The 19,675-nt window shown below is 42.3% G+C and overlaps 1 protein-coding gene across 2 annotated transcripts in view; it reads right to left on the reverse strand.

The window, feature by feature from the left end:
• Positions 1 to 19,675, reverse strand: part of LOC137563722 (protein kinase C-binding protein NELL2) — a 391,218-nt gene that overhangs the window by 23,462 nt on the left and 348,081 nt on the right. For both annotated transcript variants that reach the window (XM_068276574.1, XM_068276575.1), the window contains one exon: positions 3,149 to 3,289. In XM_068276574.1, the coding sequence (XP_068132675.1) occupies positions 3,149 to 3,289 (141 nt within the window). The remainder of the gene's footprint in view (positions 1 to 3,148; positions 3,290 to 19,675) is intronic.

A 19,675-nucleotide genomic window follows, 5' to 3' on the forward strand; every position in this document is an offset into this window, starting at 1 on the left:
GTCACCACTGACCAGAACATGATTTTGAACATAAATGTAATCCTAAGAATCCCTCATGAGGGGTTGGACTTGTCCAAAACCTGTCAGTAAAATGTTTAGAGCTCTCAGATTAATACTTACTACTGTGAGGGACAGCTACATGTCAAAAAGTTACTTTTTTTCTGTCTAATAAAAAAATGAAAGTCTTTTTCTTCCAGACCCACGCTGTAAAGAATGTGCATGCAGATGTGCATAGTATGTTAAAGGATTGTTCACTTGGAATTGCACTACATGCAAGACATCTACCTTTTTGCTAAAAGGCACAGGTTGCCTGCAGCCAAGGCAATGTGATGCCTGGCAATACACAGGGAAGTGCACGTGTACTTTCCCTATTCATTTCAGTAAAGCTGATTTCAGTGTGGCTCTAGATGTACAGAGAGCTTTGGAAGTCTGTTGTTTTCTGCACCTCCTGGCTGCTTCCTGCTTGACAATCAGGGTCTCAGCCGCAGATAAACCAGATCACAATCTGCAGTCTTTCAGTTTAGTAAGTCAGGTCCATAGTTTACCACATGCATATTGAAGTCCTTGTCCATGGTACTGATCTCCAGGAAAGGGAATTCATTTTGAAAGCTCACTGCAAAGATTTCTGTACTAAAATGAATGCAGTCATAATAACTGGACAACATGTGATGCAAAGCATCAGATCCTAGTATACATTTACATCTGTCCATGCTTATTGTATCTACAATGTATACAGACTGGTTAGTATAAAATATACAGGTTCAATTGAGAAATGGTGCTGGGAGCTGCACCTTGGGCTGCACAGAAAAAATGCAGACATTGCAAGTTTTTTCTGAATAAAAATACACAGAGGCCATACACAATTAACTTTTTCTGTAAGATTTCTCCTAGGAGATAATTTTTCATCTTCAATTTAAAATAACATTCAGCACTTTTCAATAAAAAAAAAAAAAGAAAAGAGTAGGTTAAAAAGTACTGTTAAACTTATTCTGAGTATGTTCTTGTTTGCTGGTGGCTTAAAAGACATTTTATTAATAAAGTGTGGAAAGGTCACCTAGGTGAAAACTTAGGAGAAAAAGTGAATTGGATATGGCCCAGTGTGCTTAGCCAATCAATATAAAACATCCTCGCATTCAAATAAGAGAAATCGGGGAAAACTATCAAATCATTACAATATGAGTAAATTCTTCGGATTTGGCACACACGGCACAAACCAGTAACTTCCTGTTTGTTGGTGTGCTTAAACTGTAAGATTATAGTTGTCCAATCTAATGCTACATACACACACTAGACTGAACTAGCCCCCAACATCACCTAAAAAAACAGCATGCCGGATCTTTAGTAGTCTCTGAATCCCAATTGACCCACTGTATGCATTGTTCACCCACTGACCCCACCTGCTGGGAGCCACTCCATTGTGTATTGTGCATTGCCCCTACATTCCACTCCATAGCAGCAGACTCATTACAAGCCTCTAGGCTAGTGACACCTCTGTACAGAAGTCAACCCTGAACTGTCTCCCGAGGGATCAAGTCCCGATTCCTGCAGATGCCAGTAATTGAAAATGTGTACATAGTATAACTGTTTATTGGCAGAATGAATGATCAACCATCTGTTTCCTATAAAACATGCCTCACACTTTTGGCCCATTATATTGAAGCAAAACTCATTCAGTTGGGTTGGATTTTCTGAGTAGATTACTTGGATGCCAGGGGTGATTGACTGTGCTTGTCTTGGTGGCCTAATAATCACATAGAATACAGTTTCCTCATATGCTCACTCCAACCTGAAAATCGTAAATGCCTTCTGTTTTAAGAAGCATAATTCTGTTTTACATAACATTTTTAGTAAGGGGTCTTTTTGGTCCTTTTTAGCACCTAACACATTCCTAGGAGTTCTGGTTCACCATGAGCTTGCTGGGCAATCTCTAACTCTGGGTGTTTTAAGTCCTACCCTATAGAGCACATGTGTCGAACTCCAGGCCTGGAGGGCCAGATCCATGCCAGTGTTTAGGATGGACTGAGAAAGAGAGGAATGTGTTCCACCTGGTGCACCACACCTTTCCTGATTCAGACCCATCAATTAATCTGAGTTGTGTCAAAAACATGTGAGGACCTTGGCCCTCGTAGGACCGGTTTGACATCCCTGCTATAGAGCCATATTAATCCATGCCATGCACTGATGAGGATCAACCAGTTGGAAACAATCTGTATGCATGTTGGATTAGTATGGGTCGGTAATATTAGCAAGATTTACACATCATTGCATTCCAGCAATTCTGTAGGTGGGTTTCGCTTTTAGGGACATCAAAGGGACAATTTGCATATTAAGCAGTGATGCATTGTGAGAGACCTCATGCCTACTCCAACCTGAATAATTGCAAACACTTTGTTTTAAAAAGGCAAAATTCTGTTTTATACTACTTGAAGATAGGAGCCCTTCAACATCACTCAGTTCTTTGCAGGATGGATTGTATTTCTCTGTAATTCCATCTCTATCTATTCTATTTAGACAGAAGAGCTCTCACCTCCTATTTTGTACGCAAAACAGATGCCCTCTCTCTGCATTTTATGAAAAGTGCAGCCTCCATTTCTCTTTTTCTATATGTGAAGTACTGTTCCATCTCTTTCTTTCCCATATGAACCATGCAGCCCCTATCTCCCTATTGATTGATGTCGTCCCTTTTCCTGTATGAACAGAACATCTCTTATTCCTTTTCTCTTATAAACAGAACATCTTCCACCCGTTGTCTATTATGAATGGAGCGTCACCATTCCTCTTCCACTAGGAACAGAAAAATAAGAACAACTTCTATTTTATTCCAGTCTGTACAGGACTGCTCTTTTTTTCTCTTTGTCTCATATGAACTGACAAGCTCCTGTCTCCCGCTTAATAAATTAACACATTACAAAATACATAATGCATTAACAAAACAGCACAAACCTTTCTCTTACCTATAAAGGATAGAACTTCGAATCCACATTTCAAACTATGCAGTAAAACTGTGTTATGTTTAAGAGTTGTAGCCTGGCTTTAAAACAAATGTCTGGCCTTTGTATGTGATGTGTAAAGATAGGATTCTTTCTGTTAGCACATTAGTACTTTTATCCTTTTATGTTAGGCATTGCACCTAAATGCAGGCACTGACCTTCACATGACTCTCCACCCAATGAAAACATCCCATTGTCATGGTAGCCATCTCTGCATTCACAGTGGTACCAGCCTGGGAGGTTAATGCAGTTAGCTCGGCTGTCGCACTGTACAAATCCTTCAGAACATTCATCAATATCTGGTAAAGAGAGACACAAAAATGTAAGAGCATTAAACAGACAGAAATACATCACACTGTTATACATTTTTGAGTGACAGATGGATTTGTTCAACATGTAACCTTAATCTGCAGCATAATCATTGTTGGAACATTTTACCTTTCATTAAACATTTCTACCATCATTCTCTTTCAAAACAAATGGTTATTATCTAGATCCATTCATCTTGCAATGCTAACAACTGCAGTATTTACAGTATAAAGTGGAATGTTTTGCATCTGTTCAAAGATTCACTAGAAAGATCTCAGATACTTTAACCTCTGTGGGTACCTCAGTGTTTTTCTTACTTGGAAAGTTCTGAAATATTATTGTATAAATAAGAAAAATAATTAAGGAGAGATAATCCGAGTCAAGCAAAAACCGCATTGGAAATTTGGACGCACCAGGCGCCGCCATACACTGTTATATGAACTATGGCTGTAGCGGTGCTCAGTCAGTAATTTGGGCGGTGTCAAAAGACAGAGCCTACATTATGATAAAACAGCGTAATTCGGCCACCAGCAATAGCTGAACTATGTCTTCCCCGAGTCCATGATGGCCTGGAGGGGGAATAGTAATTAAAGCTGCCAGGACTTTTGCAGGCGCAAGGTGAGCCATGTTTTGGCTTTACCCTGCGGCCAAAATTTCCCGGCTCTTTGATTACATGTATACAGATAATCCATGAGATGAGTTTTGTGAATTTTGTGACCCACACCTAAGAAAATGTTCTACATTTCTTGTTCACGCCTTCTTCTGCCCACAGCTCAAGTCAAGGGGTTCCTGCATTTCTTGTTCACACCTACTTCTGTCCACACCTCAAGTCAAGGGGTTCCTGCATTTATTGTTCACACCTACTTCTGTCCACACCTCAAGTCAAGGGGTTTCTGCATTTATTGTTCACACCTACTTCTGTCCACACCTCAAGTCAAGGGGTTTCTGCATTTATTGTTCACACCTACTTCTGTCCACAGCTCAAGTCAAGGGGTTTCTGCATTTATTGTTCACACCTACTTCTGTCCACACCTCAAGTCAAGGGGTTTCTGCATTTATTGTTCACACCTACTTCTGTCCACAGCTCAAGTCAAGGGGTTTCTGCATTTATTGTTCACACCTACTTCTGTCCACACCTCAAGTCAAGGGGTTCCTGCATTTATTGTTCACACCTACTTCTGTCCACACCTCAAGTCAAGGGGTTTCTGCATTTACAGCTCACACCTACTTCTGTCCACACCTCAAGTCAAGGGGTTTCTGCATTTACAGCTTACACCTACTTCTGTCCACACCTCAAGTCAAGGGGTTTCTGCATTTATTGTTCCCACCTCAACATGTGTATTCATTTTACAATTATACTCACCTCTTTATCTCATAAGGTAATCTGAACCAAGTAAAAACAAAGGAAACTATGCAGAGTCCACTTTGAAAATGTTACCAGCTTGGCTACTAATCCTCTGCCTTTCCCACTTTGAGTCACTTACCCAGAATTTAGGCTTCTTGTTGTTACCATCCACATGTCATATGTGGCATGCAACAAATGTTCTACCACCTTCTCTTATTTCACCACATTTTGATTTTACTACTGCTGGTGATATTCTATTGTAACAAACAACCGACCCGATCCAATCCACTTTTTCTCCTAAGTTTTCTCCTAGGAGATCATTTTTATCTTTATTTTTAAAATAACTTTTTAGCACTCTGCAATTAAAATAGTACCAAAAAGTAGTTGAAAATGTACTGTCCAAATTATTCTGAGTATTTTTTTGTTTGCTTGTAGTTAGCTACAACAAGCAGCCGTTAAGACGCTGGTTTGGTTTAGGCGCTTAGAGGTGGAGGTTAGGGTTAGGCATTAAGTGGGGTGGGAGTTTCAGTTTAGGCACTCAGAGGGTGGATTAGGTTTAGGCATTGGCTGGGGAGGGTCCCGCTTAGGCATTAGGTTAGAGGGGGAGGGTTAGGGGTTGGGCATTAGGTTGGAGGGTTCGCTTTAGACACTTACAGGGGAGTTATGGTTAGGTAGTAGGTGGGGGGTTTGGTTTAGGCACTTAGAAGGAGGGGTTTCAAGTGTGAAAGTGTACTAGGTTGTGAATATTAAAATATCGGTAAGCTAAATGACCAGTATTTTACTACTAGTGGCACCACAGGGCGCCCAACTCAAGCAGTGCTGCTACAATATGTACTCGGTCGTTCACCTCAGATACAAGCGATTCCTATAACTTAGCTAAGATCATGGATGGAAGGCTATAGTTTTAAAAAGCTCACGTGATCCCTTCCATTAAATTCAAATAAAGGATACACTAAACAAATTCCATTCAAGAGGACACTAGAGACATTACTCTGTGTTTATAGTAGTTGGCAACAGACAGGTAGATTTGTATTTATTATCTGACTGCATAAACTATATACATTTCCTTTAAGTGTGCTGTCAGGTCGACAAAATTACATCTGGAGAAGATCCATTTGCATGAAGTTTCCTGATAATGTATTCTTACAGGAAATGGAATAACATTCTAATGTCTAGCAATTTTAATGCATTATAATGAAAATGACTTAAATGGCTTCAATTTAGAGATTGCAAAATGATTGCTTATAAAACACGGTGGACTTGACATGAAAAGCTTTTTGAAAATGAAAGCATTAAACTACAGTACAGTGCAAAGGATACTAATAGGGCTAAACTGTTATCTTCTTATAATTTAGAAAGTGGATGTGTCAGCACTTCACCAATTACCCTGTCTCTCCCATTCATCTCCAAGTACTCAGGAAAATGAAAAGCATAGAATAAATAGGAATGAGAAGTTTATTTACTTGAATTCATTAAGTGACTGCAATGCATGTTTTAGAGGCTAAGTACTCATAGACAGCAAGGCATGTTTCTAAAAATGAGTCGAACCGTTTTCAAGCATTTTGATAAGCAGTTATATATTGGTTTATATGAGGACTATGGTTAACCCCTTAATTCCCTTTCAGGTGAATGCTTTCTATTTTTGTAGCTCTGTAAGTGTAGAACGCTAGTGCCGCCATTATTTTCAATAAATGGTTAGGAGCAGATCAGTGAATATGCCATACTGCAGTTGAGAAGTGGCTCAAAAACAAACCACTTTTGCAGTTTGTGTCTCTTAGCCAGCTGCTCAGTTTAATCATCGAGTACCTAGCTTTAGTGATGTCCATAAAAAAAAAAGTAATTATTGAATGCTTGAATTAAACAATAGCGGTAGAGGAGCTTAAAAAGACAAAACAAATAACATTTATATTGTGCTTTTCTCCTGGAGGAATCAAAGCACCAGCGGCAGCCACTAGGGAGCGCTCTATAAGCAGTAGCAGTGTTAGGGGTCTTGCCCAAGGTCTCCTTACTGAATAGGTGCTGGCTTACTGAACAGGAAGAGACAAGATTGGAACCCAGGTCTCCTGTGTCAGAGGCAGAGCCCTTAGCCAGTACAGTATCTAGCCAGTCAGAAAATGCAATGACAAATTAGAACATCAATTATTTAGGATTATACCTTTAATTATCATAAATGCTTTCTATATCTATATGTTGCTGAATATTGGTATCTAACTCCACCCAATAATGTTTAGCCACCCTAGGCTATGGCGTTAAGCAGCCTTCTGCCATGGAGCACTCTGGAAGATTGTGTGATGATCCTGCTCACTTAGCAGAGCAAAATTCACAGTGATTCATCTTGTAAATATGCTGGTATCACTGATTAATTAAAAACATACTTTTTCTTCCTTTTTTTCCTCTACCCTGCATTTAGAAGCTGTTCTCTGCCAGGACAGAGTTTTATGACTGTAATCCCTCATCAGTGAGGGTTTTGCTATAGTCCAAACTAGATCATGACTGGACAGAAACTGTCACTTGCATACTTGAATGATAACTCTTTCAGGCAGAAAAAGAAAAAAAAAAGAACACAGTCTAGCTATTAATATGCTTGGCACTGTACAGTCAAATGCCTGACTCAGTGGCGTAGCTAATGAGCTGTGGGCCCCGATGCAAGTCTTACAATGGGGCCCCTCAAGCACTCTATACATAACAATTGATACGGCGCACACCAAAACCTGCCAATGGTGACTACAATGTCAGAGGAGCAAGAAGGGGATGGGGAACAGCTTGTTAATGATTACCACTATTCAAAGTATCTATAGAAGTGATTATTATGAGCACAGGACCAATAGAGAGCTAATACTGTAGTTGAGGGAGGGCCCTTCGGGGCCCCTCTGGCCCAAGGGCCCCGATGCGGTCGCTACCACTGCACCCCCTATTGCTACGCCCCTGGCCTGACTCATCATGTCACCTCTGGTACGCTTTAAAGGGAACCTAAACTGCGAAGGATTTGGATTTTTCCTTTTAAAATAGTACCAGTTGTCTGACTCTCATGCTTATCCTGTGTCTCTAATACTTTTAGACACAGCCCCTCAACAAGCATGCAGATCAGGTGCTCTGACTGAAGCCAGACTGGATTAGCTGCATGCTTGTTTCAGGTGTGTGATTCAGCCACTACTGCACCAAAGCGATAAGCAGGACTACCAGGCAACTGGTATTTAAAAAAAAAAGGAAACATCCATATCCCTCTGTTTAGGTTCGTTTTAACAAAAAGAAATGGATTCTTTAGAATTTAAAGGAAAAGTACACAATACAAATAATCCCCATTACAAGTAATCAGTGGCTGTAAAACCGAATGCAGTTATCACATCTATCCTTACTATTGGCAGGGAGGCAGCACACATTACCTTATTAGTGTAACGGTGTGCCGCATGCATTGCTATGGTAACACACTGTGCACAATGCATGTACCACTAACTGGGGAAGGTGGGTGCTGCCTTCCCTGCTTTAGTACCAATAAAACTGCTGTGCGCTGTCTGTGCACTGCAATGTCACCACTACTTGCATCAGGCTCTATGAGCATTGTGTTATCGTTATAACTGCACAGCAAAATGATGCAATGTTACCACAATCACAATCCCTATGTGGTTTGTTGGATTTTGTTGTAAGATTGCAAGCTAAGCGATGTGCTACCAGACACCGCACACGCTACGCCTGCATTACATATGAAAAGCTATGTGGTTCTGTGCATTGCGACACATCATCAAAAGAAAAAAAAGTTTAAAAATGCATTCTGATGTCCCACATGCACATTGCAATGGATTTAGTGTGAACTTTGTCTAAGTACATGACCAGTTGACAATCGCGGCCTGAGTAAGAGAAATTAAAGATAAATACATAATGAAACCGACAACTTGATTTGTTTATGATGATGATTAATATACACTCTTGAGAGAGATTTGTGGTTTAGTATTTTGAAATCTGAATCAGAAACAGAAGGATGATTCTATTTCAGCACACACTGAACTATTAACATCACAAGGTACATTTCCTTTGTAATGCTTAGCTTCTCCTACAAATTCTCACACGCTGTATGCACAGTACTGTTATGTTTTCTGCACTGCAGGAAGCTTACTAAATTATTAATATATAACTAAATTTAGCTGCGTGCCTCCTCTCTAGTTACATGGACACTACTAGAAAATGATGGCAGTCACACAGAGAAACACTGCCTCTCTATATAAATATAAGCAATCAATTAAAAAGTGTTTTATACTGCTGCTATATAAAATAAATTCAGCACTTTTATAATCCACATATTTTCCATTTTTATTCAGAAATAATTAGCACATTTTGTAACAACTTAAAGAGAGTCTGAAGCGAGAATAGATCTCGCTTCAGACCTCATAGCTAGCAGGGGCATGCGTGCCCCTGCTAAAACGCCGCTATAGCGCGGCTTAACGGGGGTCCCTGTCCCCCCAAACCCCCTCCGTGCAGCGGGGGAGCGCTTCCTGGTTGGGGCAGGGCTAACCGCCGCAGCCCTGCCCCATGCGCGTCTGTCAGATGCGTATCTCCGCCTCTCCCCCGCCCCTCTCAGTCTTCCTTCACTGAGAGGGGTGGGGGAGAGGCGGCGATGCGCGTCTGATAGACGCGACTGGAGGCAGGGCTGCAGCCGTTAGCCCTGCCTCCAGGAAGACAATCCCCACGACCAACTTGCCGACCATCTTTTGCGGGGGGTGGGTTGGGGGTGAAGGGACCCCCGTTTAGCCACGGGATAGCGGCGTTTTAGCAGGGGCACACGTGCCCCTGCTATATATAAGACCTGAAGCGAGATTTAGTCTCGCTTCAGTGTCTCTTTAAAGGGACGATTTTAACGTCGCACTGTGAAAGAGGCTTTAAAGAGACACTGAAGCGGAAAAAAAAAATTATGATATTATGATTTGTATGTGTAGTACAGCTAAGAAATAAAACATTAAGATCAGATACATCAGTCTAATTGTTTCCAGTACAGGAAGAGTTAAGAAACTCCAGTTGTTATCTCTATGCAAAAAAGCAATTAAGCTCTGCAACTTTCAAAGTCCTGGAGAGGGCTGTTATCTGACTTTTATTATCTCAAGTGTTATTGAACTATTTACTTTTTCTCTGCTTGAGGAGAGGTCATTAGTTCACAGACTGCTCTGAAAGAATCATTTTGAATGCTGAATGTTGTGTAATCTGCACATATTATAGAATGATGCAATGTTAGAAAAAACACTATATACCTGAAAATAAAAATATGAGAATATTTTCTTTGCTGCTAATCTTCTAGTAATTATTCATAGTACACAACCAATTCATTATATCATATTTTTTTTCCGCTTCAGTGTCTTTTTAAGAAGGGGATGCTGTTTACAAGGGGGTCTGCTGGATGTATGGGGAGCAGCTACATATAGAAGATAGAGCTACAGCCAATGGAAACTGAAAATTGAACAAAAAAGTTGCTGTATATGGAAAATGACATTTGTACTCAAGTAATCTATCCATCTCCTAAATCCTAACAATGATTTGCCCAGAAGGCTGGTCAACGAGGAGGTTTCACATGGTCTTTTTTTATACTGGCACGTGCATGTGACACAGGTAGAGATGGCCCGAACCTCCGATTTTCGGTTCGCGAACCTCCGCAAACGAGCGTGAACATGCGAATTTTGCAAACCGCAATAGACTTCAATGGGGAGGCGAACTTTAAAAACTAGAAACATTTATGCTGGCCACAAAAGTGATGGAAAAGATGTTTCAAGGGGTCTAACATCTGAGTTTTTGCATGGGGGAGTGGGATACATGCCAAAAGTCCCGGGGAAAATCTGGATTTGACGCAAAGCAGCGTTTTAAGGGTAGAAATCGCATTGCATGCTAAATTGGAGGCCTAAAGTGCTTTAAAACATCTTGCATGTGTATACATCAATCAGGGAGTGTAATTAGAGTACTGCTTCACACTGACAGACCAAACTCACTGTGTAACGCACCACAAACAGCTGTTGGTGTTTTGATGGCCGTGCTGGACTGGTGCGCTCCATGGTGAGAGTGCAGGCGATAGCAGTTTTCAAGCCCATATGGTTGCAGCCAGAAAAATTAGGCAGGCATGTACACGCACCAGAAAAATTATTATAGCGGCTGCTGCTAGCAGTGGCCTTAAAAATTCAGGAATCCGCCTGGAGTCCTGGTGGACCTTGTTGGTGGTGGCGAAGAATGCTTAAAAACAAGAAGAGAATCGAGAGCCCAATATGGTGCAGTATTGTCAGGTAAAATGAAGAGTTCAATACAATTTTATGTATATATATATATACTCACAAACACGGGTTACCAATAGGCAACCACTTTAAATGCAGGTGGGGAGCATTAGGACCTGACCCCACTCAGGTTAAGAAGTCGCTCTCTGTAGATAGTAGATGGGGATGCACCCCTCCACCCAGGGTGGACTAGAAGATCAGCAAAAACTCGGTATACAGAGGCGCCAGAGTAGAGTAAAACGTTTTAAAAACCGCTTAAAAGGAGAGGGGGATGTTAAGGTGGACTCACCTCCCTCTTACAAAAAAAGAAAACTCACTTGAGTCTCAATAAAATAGAATTGTCGAGTAATTTATTCAACTCCACAAATGCAACGCGTTTCGCGGGCGTGACCCCGCTTCCTCAGGCAAAAATGGGAGCACAACTCAGTGGGTCAAGCAATAAGTTTGAGCGCCTCTGTGGTGGCGAAGAAGGCAGTCAAGCGGCCTGCAGGCAGAGATGCTGTGTGGGGAGCGACATTGTCATGGGGCAGGCAGTCACACGGCGTTCAGGCAGAGATGCTGTGTGCAGGGACTGACTTAGTCTTCGGGCGGGCAGTAGCCCTCCGGGATCCATGCCTCATTCATTTTGATAAAGGTGAGGTACTGAACACTTTTTTGACTTAGGCGACTTCTCTTCTCAGTGACAATGCCTCCAGCTGCGCTGAAGGTCCTTTCTGACAGGACGCTTGAGGCAGGGCAAGACAGTAGTTGGATGGCAAATTGTGACAGCTCTGGCCACAGGTCTAGCCTGCGCACCCAGTAGTCCAAGGGTTCATCGCTACTCACAGTGTCTACCTCCACACTTAAAGCAGAATATAACCCAGAATTTCTTCTTTGCTCTAAAAGATTATTTACAGTATATAATATACTAACACAATGGCCTCAATTCGCTAAGATTATCTCCTGTCTTCAATAACGTTTCTAGAGTTGTTACCATGGTGATAAGGCATGTAGTATTCAGGAAACATTTTACCTCAGGCAAACCTAAAGTTAACTCTTCTGTCTTTAAGTTAAAGGTCCATACACACGCCGGACTGGAGGCAACGAAGGGTCCGTCGTCACCTCCCGCTGGGTGGGCGTTCCAACGACAGTCCGGCGTGTGGACGCACTGTCGGCGGACTGATACGGCTGCTTCTGAGTGATCCGCCCAGCGGATCGTTCAGAAACAGCCGTATTAGTCTGCCGACAGTGCGTACACATGCCGGACTGTCATTGGAACGCCCACCCAGCGGGAGGTGACAACGGACCCGTCGTTGCCTCCAGTCCGGCGTGTGTACGGACCTTAACTCTCCGATCCATAAAATAACTCCAGAGTTAAAGACAGGTTGTTAATTACCTGCGTGTGAAAATAACTACAGAGGAGGTAAATTAACTACAGAGGAGGTAAATTAACTACAGAGGAGGTAACTTAAGGAATTAAGAAATAAGATAACTCTCTCACTGATCTTAGTGAATTGAGGCCATTGTGTTTTTTTTTTAGTAAAACAGCATTCAAAGGGTTACATCACAGGGCTGACTCTTTCTTCTGCAGGGAGAACCAGCATCCGAACTGCTTATAATCTTATCTTGTGTAAACATTCTTTACTTGATACATGTATGTAAACATTCTCTGGCTGTGCAGGACTTCAGCTGATGAGTCCTGGGGTGAAAAACAGATCAGAAATAACGGCTGACAGGATTTACAAGAGAATGACAACAGTTATAAATAAAATGCACCAGCAGCTTTCAAAGTAAATTAACTGAACTTTGGGAAGTTATAATATCTAAATGAATACTAATACTTGTGCAAAAAAGCAAATATGAGAATTGTATGGGTTATAAAAAGTAGGAAAACACATTTTTGTTGAAAATTTTGTCAGAGTTTTAAACCGCTTTAAGGTCAGGTAGTCGGCTACCTGCTGGTCCAGGCGTTGGTGGAGGGTGGATCCGGAAGTGCTTAGGCGAGGCGTTGGACTAAAGAATGTCCGCATGTCCGACATTACCATGTGATCGCTGGAGCGTCCTGTCCTTGCCTGCGTGGACATGGGAGAAGGATTACTGCCAGTAGTACCTTTATCCCGTTGTGCTGTGACATCACCCTTAAACGCATTGTAAAGCATAGTTGCCAGCTTGTTCTGCAAGTGCTGCATCCTTTCTGCCTTCTGGTGGTTTGGAAACATCTCGGCCACTTTGTGCCTATACCAAGGGTCTAGAAGCATGGCCACTCAGTACAGCTCATTCCCCTTGAGTTTTTTATACGGGGGTCCCCCAACAGGCTGGACCACATGAAAGATGCCATCTACACAAAGTTGGATGCAGACGTACTTTCCATTTCCTCTTGCTCTTCCTCAGTGATGTCAGCTAAGTTCTCCTCCTCCCCCCAGCCACGAACAATACAACGGGAAAGTTGAGCAGCACAAGCCCCCTGCGACACCTGCTGCGGTTGTTCTTCTGCCTCATCCTCCTCCTCCAAAACAACACCTTCCTCATCATCTGACTCCTCTTCCCCACACGACTCTTCTTCCTCCTCCTCCTCCCCTCTCTGTGCTGCCACAGGTGTTGAGGAATCATCTGGTTCTGCTGAGAATTGATCCCACAACTCTTCCTCCTGTTCCTGTTCACGCTCCTCCACAGCTTGATCCACCACTCTACGCACGGAACGCTCCAGGAAGAAGGCATATGGGTTCAAGTCGCTGATGGCGCCTTCACTGCGACTCACCAGGTTTGTCACCTCCTCAAACAGCCACATGAGCCTGCAGGCATTTCGCATGAGTGTCCAGTACTTCGGCCAGAACATCCCCATCTCCCCAGACTGTGTCCTTTGACTGTAGTTGTAGAGATACTGTTTGACGGCTTTCTCCTGTTGTAGGCGATCGAACATCAGGGGAGTCGAATTCCAGCGAGTCGGGCTATCGCAAATCAAGCGTCTCACCAGCAAGTTGTTTCTCCGCTGAATATCGGCAAAGCGTGCCATGGCCGTGTAAGACCGCCTGTAATGCCCACATACCTTCCTGGACTGCTTTAGGACGTCCTGTAAGCCTGGGTACTTAGACACAAATCTCTGAATTACGAGATTGAGCACATCATGCAGGGTACATGTGTCAACTTTCCCAAATTCAAAGCTGAAATTAGATTGCTGCCGTTGTCACACACCACGTTGCCAATCTCCAGTTGGTGCGGGGTCAGCCACTGATCCACCTGTTTGTTCAGAGCAGCCAGGAGAGCTGCTCCAGTGTGACTCTCCGCTTTGACGCAAGACATGTCTAAGATGGCATGACACTGTCGTACCTGGCATGCAGCATAGGCCCTGGGGAGCTGGGGCTGTGTAGCTGGAGAGGATATCACAGCACCAGTAGAGTTGAACTGCCACTCAGCCAAGGAGGAGGAGGAGGACGACAGTGAAGAGGATGTAGCAGGAGGAGAGGAGGTGGCAGCAGGCCTGCCTGCAAGCCGTGGAGGTGTCACTAGGTCCGCTGCACAGCCACGTACTCCCTGCTTGCCAGCGGTCACCAGGTTGACCCAATGGGCTGTGTAAGCAATGTACCTGCCCTGACCATGCTTGGCAGACCAGGCATCCATGGTCAGATGAACCCTTGATCCAACGCTGTGTGTCAGAGATGACACCACTTGCCTCAACTTCATGGTACAGTTTGGGTATCGCCTTTTTGAGGTGGTGTAACTTGCTTAGCGCCTTCATCTTGTTGTAACAATAATGGTTGTGAATCAGTGATTTCCCCCCCAAATAACTCCTGCGAAGTGTCAAATGTAGTGGATGTGGTACTTGGAGTAGCGCTGGTGGATGCGGAAGATGAGGTGTTCTGTGTGAAATAGTCAACCACGTCCTGACAATCTTGGGAGTTGATGGGACGTGCCTTCTTCTGAGCACTGTACTTTGGTCTAGGGCCGCACGAAATCACGTCAGCACGACCTCGAACAGCCCTTCCCGGGTGGCCTGCCTCTAGGTCTGCCTCTGCCTGTTTTGTCCATATCGGGGGGATGAAGTGAAAGGTATGCACTAACTTGGCTAATACAATGTGCAGTCACACAGGTGCAGTGAAAGATAGCAGTGACTGGTATTACAATACAATGTGCAGCTGTCACACAGGTGTAGTTAACAGGTATGCACGGACTGGTATACTAAACAGCGTGCAGTCACACAGGTGCAGCGAACAGGTATGCAGGGATTGGTATTACAAATGTGCAGCTGTCACACACAGGTACAATGACTGGTGGTATATTACACTGCTTGCACTCATGTAGGTGCACTGAACAGGTTACAGGTATGCACTGCAGTGATTGGAATTGCAAATGTGCACTTGTCTCTCTCTCTCACACACACACACACACCGTGAACAGGTGCAATGACTGGTGGTATTAACAATGCGTGCACTCACGTAGGTATAGGTGGGTAGGTGCACTGAACAGTGAACAGGTGCAGTGATTGGGATTACAAATGTGCAGCTGTCTGTCACACACACAGGTAGTCACTGAATGTGCTGGGCCTGGCAGTGGCATAGTAGGAATTACCAAGGCTGTCTATGCAACACAAATGTCTGTGGGACACACACACAAAAATATATATACATATATCACAAGAACAAGATTAGCTCTCAAAAGAACTGTTGAGGGGTGCTTTTTTAGCAATAAGAATCAGCAAGAGGCAAGCTAACAAGCCTACAAGAGCCTAACTAAGCTTTCCCTATAGCTCTCTCTGCAGCAGCAGCTCTCCCTTCTCTAATTACTGCAGGCACACAAGTGAGTTCAATGCCTGACGCTGCCTGCCTTTTATAAGGGGGGGGGAGGGGGCTCCAGAAGAGAGTGTAGCCTGATTGGCTACAATGTGCCTGCTGACTGTGATGTAGAGGGGCTAAGTTGACCCTAATGATGCACTGTGGGGGCGAACCGAACTTCCGGGAAAGTTTCCGGTTCTCTGCGATCACTAACACCAGAAGTTGGCCGGTTCCCATTCACCGGCGAACCGTTTGGGCCATCTCTAGACACAGGGGACCCAGACTGTGGTAAGAAGAGGGGGCAACAATAAGAGTACAATAAAACCACATGGATGCTGCTCTACTTTCCAATCAATTTTACAACTTGGGTTTAATTTCACTTCAATCTTACCTTGCCAATGCTACATACAGTGGGAAAATACTTGTAATACAAAGCACTTTTATATCAAAGCAAATTTCCCCCTTAAAGATTAATGGAAACTCAGATGATTCGTACCACAATCCAAAAACATTTACAGAAAAATATTCAATACAAAGCACTGTACTGCATAAAGTAAAAATCTAAAAAAGACTTTTGCTTAAAGGACCACTATCGCAAAAAAGTAGGCAGTTAAAAAATGTGACAGATTGTCATCTTCTTTGGGCCAGTCCATCTTCTTAAGGGGGATTCTCAGGGCTTTCTTTGTTTTCAACAGCATTTCCTGAACAGCTGTTTAACTGCCAAAATAGCAAGATACCAGCCGGCCTCCCTAATCACTTGCACACTATTATGTCAGTTAGATTTTGCAACTGGTGGTCAGGAAATGCTGTTGAAAACAAAGAAAGCCCTGAGAATCCCCCTTAAAAAGATGGACTGGCCCAAAACCGGTCATCTGTCACATTTTTTAACTGCCTACTTTTTTCACGATAGTGGTCCTTTAACGAACAGAATCATTGCTATCTGTTGCCTCACCACAACCTTTTTGTGTGGCTTTAACAAGGAGCTTATTCAGTGACAGTTGCTTTTGCCTAGTTTTGAGGAGAAATGTGACATTGTACAACAGTCCCCACACTCAGATTAAGTACAGCCCTGCAGCGTCAAAGAGAGAGGAACCATCGGCGTGACACATGTACGTTAGTCAAAATCTCATAAAAAAATAAATACATTTGCAGACAGACAGGAAGTAGAGTGAGCAGCTCTGCTCACTCTGTTTCCTAATTAGCAGAATTAGAGTAAGCAGCGCCGCAGACAAAGAAGACTGGGGGCATTTAGACCTCTATCGCATGGAGCCTGGTGAGGTAAGTGTTCACTGTAATCACTCCCTGCTATGCTGATGCTGTGCAATGAGGGGGAAGGAGCACAGAAGGGGGGCCTGGAGAGAGGGAGAAGTTGGGACCCTCTTCTTACGGCTGTGTTAGTGTACCTATTGCATCCCCCTCCTGCACAGTGCCCCATGTGGATACCCGCCTCACCCACGCTAGAAACAGGGATAAACAAATATATCTGAATGCACGTATAGCACCTGAGTTTTTGAACAAATAGCTTTTGAATGGATATTGATAAGAATACTACTTTAACAACTATCTACTTAAAGAGGAACGGCCATGAAAATCTTAAAAGTTAAAACACATACACATTACGAGTAAAATGAGCCCTAAATTACTTTTCTCTTATGTTGCGGTCACTTACAGTAAGTATTAGAAATCTGACATTACTGACAGATTTTGGACTAGTCCATCTCTCCATAGGGGATTCTCAGCATGACCTTTGTTCATTAGAAAGACACTCCCTGAAAAATATTTATACAAAGATTTTGGCCAGCCTCCCTGCTTGCTGCACACGTTTGGCAGTTGGACGGAGCAACTGCCATTCACTAAGTGCTTTTAAAAATAAAGAAAACCCTGAGAACCCCCCATGAGAAGATGGGCTAGTCCAAAATCTGTCAGTAATGTCAGATTTCTACTACTTACTGTAAGTGACAGCAGCATAGGAGAAAAGTAATTTATGGCTCATTTTACTCTGAAAGAAATGTACTTCTTATCTGTATATGTTTACATGTATTTAAAATGTTAAGAATATCGTGAGAGAGGTCCTTTAAGTATACATTTTGCTCACCACTGCTCATGGGACTATAGAGGATTAATTCTCCTAAATTAGGAGAACTCATGGAGAAGCAAATGATCCAATCGATTAACAGGTGATAAATAACAGGAGGTAAGATTGTACTTCTCTGATTGGTTGGTTAATTGATCAGCCTACACAGGCTCAAAAGTGATCATGATTGTTGTTATAATTTTATAATTTTCGTAGTTTTTTATACTTCAGTAAGATTTGTCATCATTTTTACTATTTTTATGTAAATACAGGTTCTTTTCCACATTTATAGATAGGTTACATGCCTGGGTGTGTTGAACGCGTTTATAGCGCGTTTTTCGCACCTATTGGCGTTTTTCGCGCGTTTTCTGGGCGTTTGCGCTTTTTTACGCGTTTTTGCGCATTTTCGCGCAACTTTGAGGTTTTCTGAATCCTAACGCAAAATTTCGCATGGTAGCATTATATTTACGCATCTTGATGCGGATTTTGCATCTTTATGCGGATTTTATGCGAATTTATGCGGATTTATAATCTTGCAGTATTATTGAATTTTTTTTTTTTTTTTTTAATTTCTTCTTTACTCTATAACATGATTATAAGATGCAAATTTATTTCACAGTTATATTTAACTTATAACAAGCTGGTTGTACAACTGAGCTATATTTTTCTAGTGAAATGTATATGCTTATGTGGAGAACGTCTTATATATTGTTTATTTGTTATATATATTATATACTATGCCATTGGATACTTACATAACTTGTATGCTGAAAATTTTTTCAATAAAAATTATTGTGGAAAAAAAAAAAAAAAAAAAAGTGATCATGATTGTAACTAGCCATTTAGAGAAGTACAAATTAATCACACATAACTAAAATTCAGGATTAAAATGATGTACAAATTGGACATCTGAAAGTCGTTCATGTGCTTATCCATGAATTAATTTAGCAGGAGAAATGAAATTAAATTTATGAATGAACTATAATGATCAACTGAAACCTATGTCAACCTATGTCAAATGAAACCTTAGTACGGGAGCCATATAGTGATGCTCGGATACCCCAATCACAAATTAGACTCCACCCACTTACGAATTGACTCGTGATCACAATCACGAATAGAAACAGATATCCGACTTGAGTGCGGTTTTGAGTCTAATAACTGCATGTAATCAGGAATCACGAGTCGTGACTTGTGATTTAAAACTCGCCGACTTTAACGGTTAATATCAAGGCCACTTTACATGCTACAAACACCAGATATTGCCAGATATGTTAAGAAGAACAGTGGGAACAAGAGGGAATTTTTTTTTAAAAATACCTTATAGCTTTAGAATGTTTTTTTTTTTTTAAATTTCGGTGGGTTTTTAATCAATCAAACACTGACATCATGAGTCGGGTAACGAGTGCAATCATGAGTGCATTCGTGATCAGCATTCCTGATCGAGAGCCGATCACGATTGCTGATTACAACCTTGTGATCAGCAAAAATGACTCGTGATCACAAGTTATTCGTGATCACGAGGTCGTGACGAGCACCTCTGGCCACAGCACCTGCCTTAAAGTAAAGTAGCTTTATAATAAACATAATTTTAGTGCTGATTTATGTGTGATGCTGCGACATACACACACCTAAAGGATTATTATGAATACCCGTTAAATTTCTCATTAATGCAATTATCTTATCTACCAATCACATGGCAGTTTATTCAATGCATTTAGGGGTGTGGTCCTGGTCAAGACAATCTCCTGAACTCCAAACTGAATGTCAGAATGGGAAAGAAAGGTGATTTAAGCAATTCTGAGTGTGGCATGGTTGTTGGTGCCAGATGGGCCGGTCTGAGTATTTCACAATCTGCTCAGTTACTGGGATTTTCACACACAACCATTTCTAGGGTTTACAAAGAATGGGGAGAAAAGGGAAAAACATCCAGTATGCGGCAGTCCTGTGCGCGAAAATGCCTTGTT

This window comes from Hyperolius riggenbachi, chromosome 3 (genome assembly GCF_040937935.1).
Source record: "Hyperolius riggenbachi isolate aHypRig1 chromosome 3, aHypRig1.pri, whole genome shotgun sequence".
NCBI classification, from domain to species: domain Eukaryota; kingdom Metazoa; phylum Chordata; class Amphibia; order Anura; family Hyperoliidae; genus Hyperolius; species Hyperolius riggenbachi.